This window comes from Schistocerca nitens, chromosome 2 (assembly GCF_023898315.1).
Source record: "Schistocerca nitens isolate TAMUIC-IGC-003100 chromosome 2, iqSchNite1.1, whole genome shotgun sequence".
NCBI classification, from domain to species: Eukaryota; Metazoa; Arthropoda; class Insecta; order Orthoptera; family Acrididae; genus Schistocerca; species Schistocerca nitens.
In genome coordinates, this window is record NC_064615.1 from 940,661,142 (window position 1) to 940,678,030 (window position 16,889).

Below are 16,889 nucleotides of genomic sequence, written 5' to 3' on the forward strand. Positions count from 1 at the left end.
TTCAACTGAAACTGACAAAAAATTAAAAAAAAAGTATTGCATTACTTATTGAATGCCCCTTGCACTATAGGAAGTATCTGAGGGCATGGATGCATCTATAATTGCAAGTATCCGAGAGCGGGGATGGATGCATCCTAAATTTTCATGACATATTGTGTCATACTGCAGGACATGACAAATGCCATGCTTGATGACATGATGGCATGTCTCATGTTACATGACATGACATCATGTATCCCAATACTTCACTTAACATGATGCATTATATTAAATGACATGGATACTAAAACTACTGAGTAAAAAAGTGTGAATATGTCAAGATGTTTTGAATGAAATGTCTGAAGTTGCCAAATAAGTCAAAAAGCTACTTCCCTTCTTTTACGTCCCTAACTCTGCCAAGGACATATTTGCTTTTTTGTGCTACAGTAGGAGCATTTTTCATTCTGTTTAAATTTGCTTAAATACTTAATACACTTCAAAATGAGTTTTACTGACTTGTCATACAATGAAAAATCTGGAATGTAATGACAATATGAAAAGGCTACACTGCTTCTCACCACATAGAGAAGGCATTGAACAGCAGACAGGCACATTGAATAAAAGGCTGCTAGACACTATTATCTATATAAGTCTTTCATTATAAGTCCTTCACTATAATAAAACAAAGTGTGTCCCCCCCCCCCCCCCCCCCCCACACACACACAAAAACACAAATCATGGTGAGTAGCAATCTATCCTTTTCATATTGTTATACTAACTCGTAACTGACAAGGCGAGGCAATGCCATAGGGATCGCTGATTTACTTCAGACTTTGTACATCTTTAGTAGGCCATTAAAACAACATAATGTGTAAGTAGTAAGGTGCACTACTCTGCCAACTCAGAGAAAATTGCAAGAGAAGTTTTGTGTGTTAACTATGTAAGTGATTTATCTGTGCAAAGTACTAGCAGTTAGAAGTCATTGAGGTCAAGTGGTTAGCTTTCAACCTTTGCAAGAGGGTAGTGGACGAGGTGACGGTTCAAATCCTGCCAACACATTACTTAATGTATATGACATTTGAGAAGTAACACAAAAATGTGCATTTTCATGAAGCTGTAGTGAATTTCGTATGTTATTTGACTATTTACTATTTTTAATTAAAATTTCAAGGATGAGGGACAGGCTTGGAAAGTCCAAGTCAAACCCTGATAAATAATGATGCGAATGACATTATTCACAATCAGTAATACAGTAAGTCACACTGTGCCGACCACAAGAATAATGTACAATTGCTCATCAGATAAGTGTTCAACATCACACATTGCAGGATAGTATTTGTCATAAAGACAGGGAAGACATAATTTGAAATGGCGTCTACTACATTGAATGAATGCAGTTTTGCCGCATTTACAAGGATGTTCAGAGTTTCTAAGGGAAAACACACCTCGCTGACATTTTGAAAATTAAATAACATGAGCAGTGATGAAGAAAATAGATTAATAATTAAGTTTGAGTGGGAATCAAGCTGTCACTTCAAACACATTCGTCTTACAATGCTCAAGTGCTAATTACTTGACCACCATGAACGTTCAGCACCTATGAACAGAGACATAACAGATGGTAAAACTTCTCTTGTGATTTTCTCGGAATACCAGAGTAGTGCACCTCACTATTTGCATATTATGTTGTTTTAATGGCCTACTAAAAATGTACAAAGTTTGAAGTAAACCTGTGATCCCAATGTCATGGCCTCCCATTGTGAGGCGAAACACGTGTGTGAATAAACTGCGACGTAACTGGCAAAAGGAGTATTTGATTTCAATACACATGTGGCAGCTCAAACACTCTCTCAGGCACAAGAAAATACAAAAACCATCATTTCCGCTATTTTAATGCGTGATGTTGCTTTAGTATTATAAAAACTTTCTATAGGCAAAGCGGAAGTATGTTTCTCCTACACAACCACTGTTTACTGGTTGGTATAGTACTCTCCACATCATGAAAACTTTACAAAAGTAAGAATTTATTTAAAACTTTGCACCTGAATGGAAATGTACGCTCTTCACATGATGTGAACACACTAACCTCTTCTGTTTCCTTTGCTATCGTTGTCATGGAATTCCGATAAATGTCCGGGCAGGATGATGCACGCAACCTATATTTATTGATGTTGAGAGTAGCTCCTCGATACATGACAGAATTCCTGGAATAAACGAAACATATGTCAATTATGTTCACGAGAGTTAAGTATTTATCAACATATGGGAGGTGTGTGATCCCTCTCCCCTTTTGGATTTTGGAAAGCTTCCAAAAACTATGGTAATTTAATGCAGACTGAATGACCAGCTTGCTCCTCAAAATACAAATATTTTTCAAACAAATCTGTCATTTGCCTTAAGTGATTTATGGATACCATCCAGAATTTTAATCTAGATTGTCGGTAATAGTTCTGACAATACTTTTCTGAAATACAAGTTAAGTATCTTAGTCTATCTGTCATATCAATTACATGTACTAATTACATGATATTTGTTATTTATTTTAAGTCCTGAATCTGAGAAACAGCTTGTTTAATCTCTGCAGTGATTCGAGAATTTCTGTGTCAATTCTAGAACCACTCAGCCTTCTACCGTCTCAAACACACAATATTCTGGATATGAATGTGGGATTGTAGAATCCTACCTACTGCGCATCACATGATTGTGTGTGCAGGTTTAAAATCAGTCGCGGGAAGAAAGTAGATGCGGCGGTTGGAAGGCACCGACAAGTACCTGTCGGGCAATCCATAGATGTTTTAGTGAGTGTGTAAGTAAGAACCATGGAGTTTATATGCAGCTCTGTGCTTATTATGTCATTGACTATTGTTATTAAAACAAGATCACATGTAAAAGTACTCTTGTAGACTCTTGATGCAGCCTTGTTAGAGGCAAGACACATTTTATGATTCATGTTAAGAAAGGTCATGGTATCCAAGGAAACTTTCTTTTAACTGTAACCCAATTTGTTTCTAACATCTGACTGTACGAGAGACTTGCAGGAAGTTACAGATTTATGTGGAAAGCGAAATTTTATTGGGCATAGAGGTCAAATACATTGTTAGTTGACGAAAAGTAAAGTTTGTATCTCTACTTATTTCATAAGTAGCACGAGTCCAAAAATTCCTGTACCTAGCGTTATTTGACAGAGAAGAAGTCAAGAGGGTTTCCAGCAGCCGGCTATTCAGTAAAGAAGAGTGGCTGCAAATACCAAGTCAGTCATCTCGTAAAGAAGTGGAAGGTGGTTTGGGGGAATAAGCCGATATAACCCAGATCCACACTCACACTTTAAGTCTTCAGAACATTAGACCTCAGACTGCAGAGTCACGTCACACAATTATAAAAACCATACTGTGAAGGAGATATTTATGGCATTAAGAATTAACTAACATCAATACAATTGATTTTAAAATATTGATATCAGTATCATCCTGTTTAAGTGACAAATAAGCAGGTAGTTCTACTTCCCGAATATAATCCATTTTTCAAGATTTACATTGGAAATACAAAACACTCTAATTTACTTTCTTAAAGTTGAAGTCAAGAACATACAATGTTATGACCTGGAAAGTCAACCTGGGTCTTTGTCTTGTGGAAGCAATACCTCTGCCAACTAAACCACACAAATGCGCTTCAAGGCCTCACTTGACATGGCTATCAGCTGCTCTCTTTTATGTTCTCTGTACTGTCTATCCAACAGGTGAAATTCATTACGCATTTAAACATTCATAAGTCTCAGTGCTTTTAAAGCTCCTTGATGTAAATACAGTTGTTTTGTCACAAGTAAAACTTGACAAAAAACTACTTTGAATATGGTACACAGCAGAAAGACATTACGAAATATAAGTTACGTTTACATTATGCACATAACAGTTTTGGATTGTGACTGAGTTAGGCTATTAAATGTAGTAATTGCAAATGAAGCATAAAATGAAAAGATGAGTAACACACTGTGAACGTGATTTCTTCCTCTTTTTACGGCTAATGAATGAATGGAAAGTTACGAATGTTGTAAAATGTGGCAAATACAGGTATGTCTTATTAATTTTCACTACAGCATCACACTCATCCATATTTATGCAAAGTTGTGAGTAATTTGTATTTTTTGTTTATATGTAAACTTTCAGATAAATTAAATCACATTTAGTAAAATGAAACTATGTATACCTCACAGCATGAAATTTGGAGCTGTCTTTATGAATTTACCAAGCGTTATTTTATGTTCTGCAGAAAAGAACCAACACAATAGGTACTACATATGACTTACAGATTAACAAAAAACAAAATATAATCAAGAACTGCATTCTTAAATTTCTAATGTCTGAAAGAACAGACACAAACATATAAATATGTACATATATGTGCCTTGATGGTGAAATGATATCTTCTGTGGGTATGCACTCACTCATCTAAACCCTTGCGGGACTCAGCTGAATAACTGTGAGCAAACAGGGGATAATGGACAGAGGGCACTACATTTGCAGTATGCAGCATGTGAGAATTTGAGCTGGATGGTAGGCATGCTCGGATGGCCAAGGCAACCAATCTAGAGAGGCGGAGCATCTGTGTTCGAGTCCTAGCCGAGCACAAATTTTCACATGATGCCGTTGCATTTAATGCAATGCCCATATGCAGCTGTGATCTGTAAATTTCTATTTCATTCTATTTATACAGCTGCTGAATCATAGAAATGGACAGCATACATACAAATTTGTACAACACATAATGTTTGAAAAAAAAAAAAAAAAAATTAAACATTCTCCATGACACACTACAAATCCTCCAGAGGTAAGCTTTTGGAAAATGATATCAAGAAATGACAAGTTTTGGGCAGTAAATACATGACCACAATGACAGTCATTTGCAGCAGTGACCAAAATGTTGGTTTGCAGAACAACATGATGATACAGTCTCACACAAAAAGAGAAGTTTTATTGAAGATGACAATGTAGGCTTCCTACAATCACACACACCTTGGTTGGCCACATATTAGTTACTGGGAGAAACTTGCATCTATTTAGAGTGATGAGATGAACTTCAAAGGCTTGGATTTAATACAATGTGACATCAGGGACTTATTTTTAATTATGAGACATAACTGGGAGATACTGCTGATGGTTTCCTAGATGTACATTATCTTGGAAATCAATACATTACTTGTATTAAAAGTAATAACTTTATTGTGTTACCACATTGTTACACAAAAGTGAAATGCAATTGGCGTGGAAGTAATAACCAGTTCCACAAACTCCTTGACACAATGTTTTCGGTGTTGTTGTTGTCTTCGTCTTCAGTCTGAAGACCGATATGATGCAGCCCTTCATACTAATCTATCCTGTATAAGCCTCTTCATCTCTGAATAACTACTGCAATTTACAGCCTTTTGAACCTCTTTACTGTATTCACCTCTTGGCGTCACTCTACACTTTGTAGCCCCCACACTTCCCTCCAATACTAAATAGATGCCTCAGCATGTGTCCTATCAACCTACCACTTCTTCTAGTCAGGTTGTGCCACAAATTTCTTTCCTCCCAACTCCTATTCAGTACCTCCTCATTAGTTACATGATCTACCCAACTAATCTTCAGCATTCTCCCCTAGCACCACATTTTAAAAGCTTCTATTCTCTTCTTGTTTAAACTGCTTATTGTCCATGTTTCACTTCCATCTACGGCTGCTCTCCATACACATAGTTTCAGAAAAGACTTCCTAACACTTAAATCTATATTCAGTGATAGCAAATTTCTCTTCTTCGTAATTGCTTTTCTAGCCATTGCCAGTCTGCATTCAATATCTTCTCTACTTTGGCTATTTCAAACAAAAGAAAAAATTAACCCACACACAGAAAAATGTAATACATTGAAACTTAACGAAGTCTAAGACTATATATTTTCTTCTGATGTATTATTACATGGCTGTATGGTATGCACAGATTTTTTGTTTTGTTTCGTTCAATTGAATTTTTATGTTATTCACGCCAATTGTGGCCACAGAAGCAAGGTCTTTTCCAAACGTACATCTGACCAAAAAGCAATTCTGGCAGCCGGAGTCCAAGATTTTTTAAAATCATACCTTCACTTATGTTCTTGTGGGGATATTTCCATAAAAAACTTTCATCTCCTAACATATATTTCTTTATATGTCACAGAGAAATGAATTCACATTTTTCATAGATTTAGCTTTAGATTCTTTTAACATTATGAAATATTTTCTTAAGAATTTTCATCCTCCATGTCACGCCTTAAAGGATACAATTTCCAAAACCAGTGAAACAAGTATTTTTTTTATTTCTAACCGAGAAGCAAATATAAATTTTCATCAATTTACCAGTCCCTTAGGGTGTTGAATTTCCAAAAACAATGAAACACACATTTTTTTTTTAATTTCTGAGCGAGAATAAAAGTTTTCACTGAGGTAGCTTTAAAAATACTTTAGCAGTTTTTTAATAATGATTTCCAATTTTTGTACTTCTAGCTTCAAAATTGCCTTAATAGTGACATATTTTCAAAAAGCCTTTCATCCCCTATTCCACCTCCTTAGAAGTGGAATTTTAATATAATCCCTTCTTAAACAATGCTTACAGTGTAAGATCCACATTCTCTGGAAACTTCAAGTTTCTATCCTCAGTGGTTTCGGCTGCGCGATGAAGAGTCAGTGATTGAGTCAATCAGTTGGGACATTGCCCTTTATTAATATCATTTGCACTATTAATATTTCACTACATTCATAAATAATATTTCCTTCGAACTTTTAATTTTTTTCTCAGATTCAGCAGAAGGAATGTTTGTTCTTTTTTGTAGAATGTGGTCCATATGTGCCAAGCTGGAATTACAGACAGCTCTGAACTCTTCAAAGTGCTGCTCTACCAACTGATTTATGACCCCACACAAATATAAACATTTAATAAGTTTTAAAATCGTGGGTGAAGTATACTTCAAAAGTACACACAGAAAGGAAAAGAGAAACATATTCAAATCCCAGTCTGACAAAGTTTTCATCCATTACAAATGTTTACTTGAATGAACCCATTTTCTGCTCTGTATTGTAAATTCTTTTACATATGATTGGCAATTTCAATTGTTAGGTCATCCATAAGCAAAATATTGTAAATACTATTAAGCCTCTATACATAACTGATAGACACTCAACAGAAGGGAAAACATGGCGACTGCATGGGATTGTTTCAAATAATATATTTATACTACTTATATATTTTTGCTTGAGGATGACCTAAAGGTTGAAACTTTCCAATCACAAACATAAATAAATGTGTCTACAGCCCAGTGTAGAAGATATCTTCATTAAAAAAACATTTAAGATTTTACCAAATGATCACTGGTATGGAAGAAATAATCAGTTCCACAAACTTCCTTAACATATTTCAGATAATGTGATGTGACAGAACTTTTGTTTTACAATTTTCCATTTATCTCAGCAGTTTAGAAATTGGCCAAGTCGTGTGTTTACAGTGAACATTTAAAGAAACAGCCTTGTGAAAAGAAGGAAATTCCACTTTAAGGTTTTCACTGAATGATTTTTTTTTAACATTTTCACAAACAGGTAATACAATAAAAATGTTTCTTATCGCCTTGTTCAAATTTTGATAATCAATTATTTTCACAAAAGATTGTTTGCAATTGTTTAGGCACTGATGGTATGATTGGAATGTTTATAAATGACAAGATACTGTGTATCAATATAAGATCTGATGATGGCCATACCAAAACAATCATGAGCAGTGAAAAGGAAGGAAAATTTTTGGCAACTAGGCAAGTGCAATTCATTAGTGCCAAACGTAATCGCAGAGCCCCAAAAAGACGTCTGGTCAGGTATGTTTACAATAAGTTGGGAGAATATATCTAAGGTCGTGCTTCCACTAGTAAAGAATTTCATGAAAGTCAACCAAGCATCAGCTGTTCCAGAACAAGTCAATGCTGTGCATACCACAAGCTGTCTCACCACTTAGTGTGAGACAGAGTTTTCCTTAGGCATTCAAAGCCTCCAGTACATTTGATTTTGTCTGTGAAAAAGATCTGCTCCAAATTGATTCCAAACTATTGGCCAAAGCTCAAAAACAAGCTAGTGTCAACTTCATTAGGAAATACCTAAAAAATGTGACCATCAAGAGATGAAAACTGGAGATGTTCACAGGATCAGGAACCAATGAAGCACTCAACTGTTTGGGTGTTCGAAGGGGAACCAAAACCAACAAAAGCAGTTTGCTCATGAGGCACTTCCAAGAAAACAGTCACTTGTTTCTTTGGTTGCACTGGACAGGTCAGGCCACTGCTTTAGGAGATCAAAGAACAGTAAATGCTAAATGCTATATACAACCATTTGCTTAAGTCTTTGATGAAGTCATGAAAAACAAACAGAAATGTCACATCATCATTCATCAACTCAACGCAACCACGTCAAGTAACTGATTGGGAAATCATCAAATTATTGTCTAATTGCCAATTTTCATCAGATATATCATTTAACAATTTAATTTTGCTGTCATAATACTACAGAAAAAGTGTGGACAGAGATTTTAATCACCTTAAAAAGCTATTCAATCCTTTCTAAACCAAGTTTTTGAGATAGCAACATCATAGTGGAAAAATGTTTCCACAACTGATTCTAATGCATGCAAAAGTATATAAATTTTACAGTCAAATATGTTGAGAGAGAATAAAATTACTTGTATCAAAAAATGTCTTTCTTTCATTATTTTTGTAAAAACTTGCAAGGCCATCCTCATACACATTTACCTTCAGAGCGAGTGACCACAACTTAAAATTTTTGATTCACATTCTTTGTTGTTGTAGTATCCACTCATACAATTTTGGTACAATAAAAAAATATTTATCTAGGGACATTGAGAGTCAATGTGAAATTATCCTGTGTGAATGGAGCATATAACCAGAAAAAAGGTTGATGGGCTGCTGATGACTCACTAAAGATAGCAAAGTTTTCATTCTCTGCTGTGCGTGCCTGTTAATGATTCAGTGTTTCTGCTATTCAGTGAGTGGTCTCCTTTACTGCTAAATTATTTAGACTCTGCTTGTACTTAGTATATAAAAACATAGTAAACTGGAAGTAAATTAATTATAAGGCTTCAACACCATGGAGAAATGGGAATGATGGGGAAAAAAATCACTTTCTGTGAGACAGACCATCTATACTAGTGCCTTCACATCACATTCCAAAAGCAATGCACTGTTAAAACATGGTTATTTCATAAAACTAATACATTTTGTTCTATGTCTTCAAATACAAATGCCTTTGGTTCCTGCCGTAATCTGCCTGACTGAATGTTGAGTAAAAATGGAAAATAAATAACCTTTAACATAAAGAGAAAAAATGGAATAATAATTCTAACCTGTGGACACGAATCCCTCTCAGATAGTTGGTATGTGGGGCTGTAGGTGCAGTACAAATCTGCTTCTTGAAGTTTTGCTGGGTATCACGGATAGCTGGAACTGGATTACTTTGTGTTTTAACAACAACAGCATGAGAAGCTGCAGCTGAATTTATTAATGGTGCAGCAGACGGGTCTTGACTTTCCCCATGAGGTGCTTCTTTTTCCTTTTTCTGCCTCTTAATACGCATGGACATTGTGACTGGAACACGGGCATCAGGTGCCACCATATCTTGTGCTGGTAAGCAGTTTAAACCTTTGTCTGAAATGCTTCGGCATGTGAGCAGGCTTGGATAGTTTTCCAGTATCACGTTAAAAATGCGTTTGTTGGCACTTAATGATTCCAGAACTTCCAATGGCACCTAATACAGAAAGATGCACACTATACAAACACAGAATCAGAGTAACAGTGAAGTTATGAACAGACCCCCAACACTTTCAATGAAATAATTAGCAACACACGATTCAAATTATCTGAATACAATGCAGATATATGGAGATTACAAATTATGGTAAAGTACTGAACATATGTTCAGTTTCCGATCATGCACAAAGTGTACTTATCAGTCATACATCTACAAAGTTTCAAAGCCCTGCATTAAATAAGCCTTTCATCTTCTGTTATGAGACAACATGAGAAACTGCCCAGAAAATCTTACATAGAAACCATTATCACTAAGTACAGTTAAATAAATCCACATGATGATGGAGGTTTGCATAGTGGAGAGAGTTGGGATTGATTCCTGTGTGTCCCATTAGCCTTATGAAATAAGAAAAATGTAATCTGAGACATTTCTGTATGCAAATCACCTTGACATATAAGTGATAATTATATTTTGCACAGTAGTGAAAACAGAACATTAATTCAGCTCCTGCCAGTAATTATTAATCACAGTATATATGGCAGTGATACAAGGTCTACGCAGATACAGTATTACTTAACTAAATATTACAGCTCGCAAAGGATACAACCTCAAACGATGACACACTAAAGACCTGTATTACTTGGAATGTTCAGCGGCAATAAATTGTTTAAGTGTGTGTGTTTTAGGGAGGAGGGAGGGGGGAGGATGAGAGAGAGAGAGAGAGAGAGAGAGAGAGAGAGAGAGAGAGAGAGAGGGTGGAGAGGAGAGAGCATTTGTAATTGACTATATCTTTCTAAATTTTAGAATTTTTGTATGACACAGATGGAGCTGTTAGGAAGGAACACATTGAACCAACATTTAAAAACACTTCTGCCCTCCCGTCACCTTTTTTTTTTTTTTTTTATGGGCAGATTATCATAGAGCCTGCTACCAATTAAAGTATTCTTATCTTCTTGCTGCTACCCTGTAAGTTCCCATATATAAAAGTTTCAATACAGTAACATAGAGTGAGTGCACACTTATATTTCCCAAAATAAAGCAATAATACAATATCATCACCAAATATCAGCAAAGAAATAATGAGTTCCCTGAACATACTGATACTGACTTCGGCCTGTAACGTAATGATGATGCACAAACTGAAAGAAAACAGAACATCAACAATGTTCCTTTGTGTCCGTATTAGTTTTGGGAATGAAGGTCGTGGTGAAAGATTGATCTGTAGCACAGCCCTCGGTCTAGGTTAGATTGGGAGGTGATTGGTTGTTAGTTGGTGAGGGCAATGGATGTGCATATGAAATCTTAGATGTAGTGACATATTGACCTGTAGCACAGCCCAAGGTCTAGGTTACACTGAAATATGATGGATTAGTTGTGAATTGGTGAAGCACCATCAAATGCATCAATTATTCCCAATTTAAGTCCTATTTCATTTTAGAGTTCTATGTCTATAAACACTGCTGACAGTGTGGAATTTATTAAAGTTCTTCAACTGGATTCTTAGATACTCTATTGCATGTATTAAGCTACTTGCATACGCATCCAGTAAGTAGAGTGTCTACCCGATGGTTATGCGATAATTTTGCAGGCAAAATAATTCCAGTCACTGATTTGGCAATATTGTATGAAAAAAGCTCATAAAATTTGAAAGGGATATAAAATGATGTAACAAGTTCTATATAATCAACAGGGTTATTCTGGGTTAATGTTCCTTTCCTTACTTACTCTCTTAAGTCGGTTGCCCATTATTTATCCAACAATAAAAGTGGTGATCTCTAACCCCTTCACCCCCCCCCCCCCAAATAATCTGTAAAACAGAATAACTGGCAATAGGTAAAAAAAGTAACTGACAACAGGAAAGAATACTGAGTACCAAGTAAGAGCACACCAATCGGTGCAGACCTGATACAGTGCAGATCCCAACCAAACAATTTGATACACTAAATGCATGGTTGAAGCTGTTGGATCAAGTAATCTGTATTTTAAGTTGACATAGTGGAATTAGATGGTTCATAATCCATCTAAATGACAGCTTAAAGAGAGAAAAGTGAACTATATGAAGCGTAACATGTCTATGGCTGAGATACCACCCCCCTCTCTTTATAGCTTCAATATTTGCACACAATATGAAAAAATTTACAATCTAAAACCAATCACCATGCCAGTTGTATATGATTGCAGTAATAAATGTTGTGACCATATGTACTGAACGTGAAATAAATCAAATTTAAAGTGCTTAAAACACACACACACACACACACACACACACACACACACACACACACACACACAGAGAGAGAGAGAGAGAGAGAGAGAGAGAGAGAGAGAGAGAGAGAGGGGGGGGGGCTGTGCATCAAATTTTGTGACAAATGAAATTATTATTATTATAGCAAAGTCGAATATTAACCGTACATAATAACAAAAAGCTTACTGACAGTTCAATTCCATTTCAGAACATGTTTCAAGAAAGTTGACAGAAGCAGAAACAGACACAGGGCACAATTCACTTAAAGCTGAGATGGGCATTAAAAGACAACAATTCTTTCAAGAAAATTATACCAGGAATATATATAAATAATTGAATGTACAACCATGAGGTAAACAATGCAGAAATTACAGTGGTCACATCATAGTACAATAGATACTAAATAACATGCATCACAGAGTGGAAGCAAAACAGTAAGAACACTGAAAACTAACCGTTTCGCTCTGTCGGACAAATGTTGGCAAGTTGACAACAGAGCTGTATACTGGAGTCTTCAAGCCATCTTGAGATTTATCTTTGGTGCCAGTTTCCAGCTCTGGACCATCTGACGTTATATAAGTGGCTAGTGTTGTTAGTATGTATTCTGGTGTTTGCCCACTTTTTAACAGTTTACGAATTTCCTCAACACCAGGAAAGTCATTGGCTTCTGACCTGGCTGAAATTGACCCACAACTAGATGAGGTGCGCGCTGACTTGGACAGTGCAGACTGTTTCTGCTGTTCCAGTGTCCACCACTCTGGGTCACGCATCACTGCACCACAGACACACATGTTGAAGAAAGTTCCTGCCAGAAGCAGAGTCGTTCCCCTCCAACCATATGTCTCAATGAAGTAAGTTGTCATTGGAGCATAAACGAATGTTCCAGCACCAGTCCCACAGGCACCCAGACCAGTTGCCAAAGTCCGCTTCTTGTCAAACCAGTATGCAATACTTACAACTGCAGTCACATAGCACAATCCCAGACCTAGGCCTGCTATCACACCAAATGTCAAGTACATCATCTCAATGGTGTTACAAAAAGCACTCAGAGTAAATCCAAGGCCTGAAATGAGGCCACCAGTTATTGTCATCCAGCGACAGCCATACCTGTGATAATAATTACAGTGAAACTTAAGTTACATAACCACAAACATTAAAGTAGATATTATTAATCAATAGAAAACCCAGGATAGGATATGAAGATAGCAGGAGCATTGAGAAGAAGATAGGCACAGACACCAAGATCATAAGACTGCTAAATTTACAGGTGATAATATTATGTGAAGCTTTGTAGTTCTTAACTCTAATCATGATCTTTTATTTATAAACTTAGAAGACTGCCACTCTTTCCTATGTGCTTGTCTGTTACAACTATCGAACCATTATAATATCAGTCACAACAAGAGAGAGATACATCACAAACTTAGTACCTGATTTACATTCAGAGTGATTTCAACCTAATATTGCTTGTATTGTATTTTGCAGTAGTAAACACCATAGTGCTGAACCCGTGGTCAGTATATAAATTTACGTTTCTCAATTTTCATTTCAGTGGATGCCAAAATAGTTCAAGAGAACCCCAACTATCGGTGTTCACAGTTCTCAAAATGGAGCTGGTGCTACGTCTCTAATGATTATGCTATTAAGTTTTCATAAGAATAGAAGAAAACGTGAGAACAAAAATATATGGACCATTTAAGTTAATTCTGATGGACTAAGGACTGCCAACATCACCTGTATAAGAATAGAAATGCCCAATCATCAAGAATGTCAAATGCTGAGTTACTTTATCAAACAACACACAGCTCAAAACTAAGGGTAAAATTTGTTTCATACAATCAGTGACTAACAGCTTCAATTTCCTTCCAAACTGATTGCATGAAACTACAATGAACATCATATTCATCACAAAAATGTTGTTATAATTTCCAATGTTAGAAAACAGGTAATAAAATAATATCTTAACATTGTGTCATGATGGTGATATGGTTGGAGTACAGTTTCAATTACAGAAAGATGCGGGAGGTGGGCTACGGTCTTATTAAAGGAACTCACACCCAGAATTTTCCTGTAATAATTTAGACAAACAACAGCAAATCTAATGCTGGCTGGTCACACACACAAGTTCTGAATAGGCCTATGTGTCTAGTGTCTCAACCACAGCATTGTTCGATTCAAATGCAATAAAGCCCAGCTATCTGACAACATCAACAAATCACCAGCGGCAAAATTTTTATGAAACATTTAAGAACTCATACACTTTATTATGACTGATGTAGTAGGATATCTTAAGTTTTCTCAGCACAATATGATTCATGTTTTCACTTAGTTCTAGCCATTTTTAAAACTTGGCCATAAGCCAATTAGTGCACAGTTTATAAGACACAATTCATTAAGGCATGAAATTGAAATCAAATAAGATCTATGGATCTAAAACAGTGCAAATTTCACTGTGGGACTCACCTGTCAACAAGTGCACTTCCAATAGGCCCTGACAACAAAGGTACTGCCATGAAGAGACTTCCAATCCATGCTGTCTTGCTCTTACTTTCACCAAAGTGCTTGAGAAATTCTATATATAGCAGACCAAAAGAGAAGCTGATGCCATCAGCTATCATACTAATGACAAGAGATGAGGCCACCACCACCCAGCCCCAACCACCATCTGGAATTTTTGGTTTAGCTGGTTCTTCTTTGCTTGAATGGCTGCTGCTACATATGCTGTCACGGTCATCATCACTATCTGGTTCTTTTGTACCTTCCTCAAATTTCACACCACCATTTCCCAAGCCATATGCTGGGTTTTCCGTGACCACCACTGAGCCATTCTTCTCTTCCGAGGATGTTAGTGGTGATGTTTGTGGAGGTGACCAAGCAGGAGGTGGAGTGTGTGACTTTGTATCATGGGCCAAAAGAGGTGATGACTCAGGACAATCTCTCTCCTGTGACTTCTTTGGAGACCGTGAATTTATTACTACATTTTTCTCATCTTCTGGAGATGTCTCTTCTGGTGTCTGGAGAGCAGTTGATGGGGTTGGTGTCTCGTCAGATTCAGACTGGCTTATGCATGATCTTGGGGTAGCATACTTCGAAAGTGGGGAGGAACTTGCTGTTTGGTTATCTGATTCAGCTGCCTGTGGTACATCAGTCGAAAGCAATTCTGAGGTGCCATCAAACACAGGAGGTGGTACCATGATTGAAAAGTCAAATGGCACAAATTTAAAAAAGAACCTTCAAAGTTACAAGGGCACAGTAACTACAGGCACACAATATTCAGGTACAACAAAGCAAAAACTGCTATGCAGATACTATTTACTAAGAACCTCTATTGCCTGCAATAGGCTCCATGCAGCAATTTCCTTCCAATGAATTACTTAGTTGACTGAGAAGGCACACTGCTCAATCTAAAGGAATCTCACGAACAGTCTTTGTCCAACGTCTAGGCCAACCCTGTAGCAAGCTTGTCACACTGTTGCTCTCACGAGTTGTGTGTGGCAGGGCACTCATCAAGGAGAGAAGTGGTCTCCTTGAGTTATAGTAACCAAAGGCAGCAGACGCCACCATACGGTGTTTGTGCGTATAGATGAACCTGACACAAAAAAGCAAAAATGTCAATCACTAACACATTAATAAAAACTACGTGGAGGAAATGCATCAATAAATCTCTATTCGATAAAGGGACATTTTCGTTTCTGTACATAAATAATACAAATATCTATCAGGGTATTCTATGCCTCCCATGCTGACAGTAATTATCATTTGGAGTTTATAATTCAGCTAAGTTACCGGTACACACCAACAGAACATTTCTTGGCTCTCACATGCGGAAAAATGCACATAAATATCTATTACTGAAACATCTATTACAATACACTAAACAGTTGCTTAATGTTTTAAAACTACGATCAATACAAAAACATTTCATGACCTGACAGAATTTGCAATTTATGTCGAAGAAGGCCGGTCTACACAGCACTGTAGCTCCTATGGTAAGGCATATTTTTCCTAAAGAAATATGTTCAAAAATATTAATCAAAAACTACGGTAAATGGCGATATTGTACCTTCCACAGAATGTCGACGTAATGTTTACAAACATACTGCTACCAGCACGCATCACAGCGCTTTGTTTTCAAACAAGCACGAAAGTGAACTGCAAAGATCCCCGCCATAGAATGAACATTACACGGCGCTGCTGGCAGCGTACGCGTAAGGCGCATCCAGAGACTCATATATTTCCTTCCGCAATCAGTTATAAATTACGGTATAATTTGTTACAATATACGATTTATTATCTACGTAAAATGTGTTTATAAACATTATAATTAAAACTCACAGTAGAGGCCGACGACTGAGGAAGTTCCACACACGAATGTTATCACCACCAAAGTTCTTCTTGCTCTGCGAAAGCAGGCAGACGACTAAATGGAAAGGGGTTCGCTACTCACGTCGACTGTGCTGCCACCACTTCCTAGTGAAGTTCATGCCGGACAAAACCGACTCAAACCGGTTAAGGATCCAAGTACTGCAGCATGAGATGTATCGACATGTCTCCTGGCTTTGTCGTTGTGTTACTTATCAAAAATAAAATTTGACGTACTGTGTATGTTTCACGGACTCTGTACACATTGAGAAATTTTGTTATTGGTAGTGCGTAAAGTGAGGAGGAAGTGCCGGTCAGTTCGAATGAATTTTTTCCTCTGACATTAACCAACGCGAAAGGCTATGATATAGTTTCATAGTTTCTCAAACACAAAAAATATGTTTGGATTTCAGAAAGCTTTTCATGTAACAGAATCTGCTACCCGATTAGAGGGGTATACAGTATTGGCGACTAAACTCAGAAGTATGTTAGACTTACT

At 36.8% G+C, this 16,889-nt stretch overlaps 1 protein-coding gene across 1 annotated transcript in view; it reads right to left on the reverse strand.

Moving 5' to 3' along the window:
* The window catches only part of LOC126237264 (uncharacterized), a 33,760-nt gene extending 17,321 nt beyond the window's left edge, over nt 1-16,439 (reverse strand). Inside the window, exons 1-5 of the mRNA XM_049947190.1 lie at nt 16,364-16,439; nt 14,492-15,617; nt 12,484-13,135; nt 9,380-9,780; nt 2,066-2,183 (exon numbers count right to left, since the gene is read on the reverse strand). Of these exons, the coding sequence (XP_049803147.1) occupies nt 2,066-2,183; nt 9,380-9,780; nt 12,484-13,135; nt 14,492-15,222 (1,902 nt within the window). The 5' untranslated portion in view covers nt 15,223-15,617; nt 16,364-16,439. The remainder of the gene's footprint in view (nt 1-2,065; nt 2,184-9,379; nt 9,781-12,483; nt 13,136-14,491; nt 15,618-16,363) is intronic.
* Nucleotides 16,440-16,889: the final 450 nt, after the last annotated feature.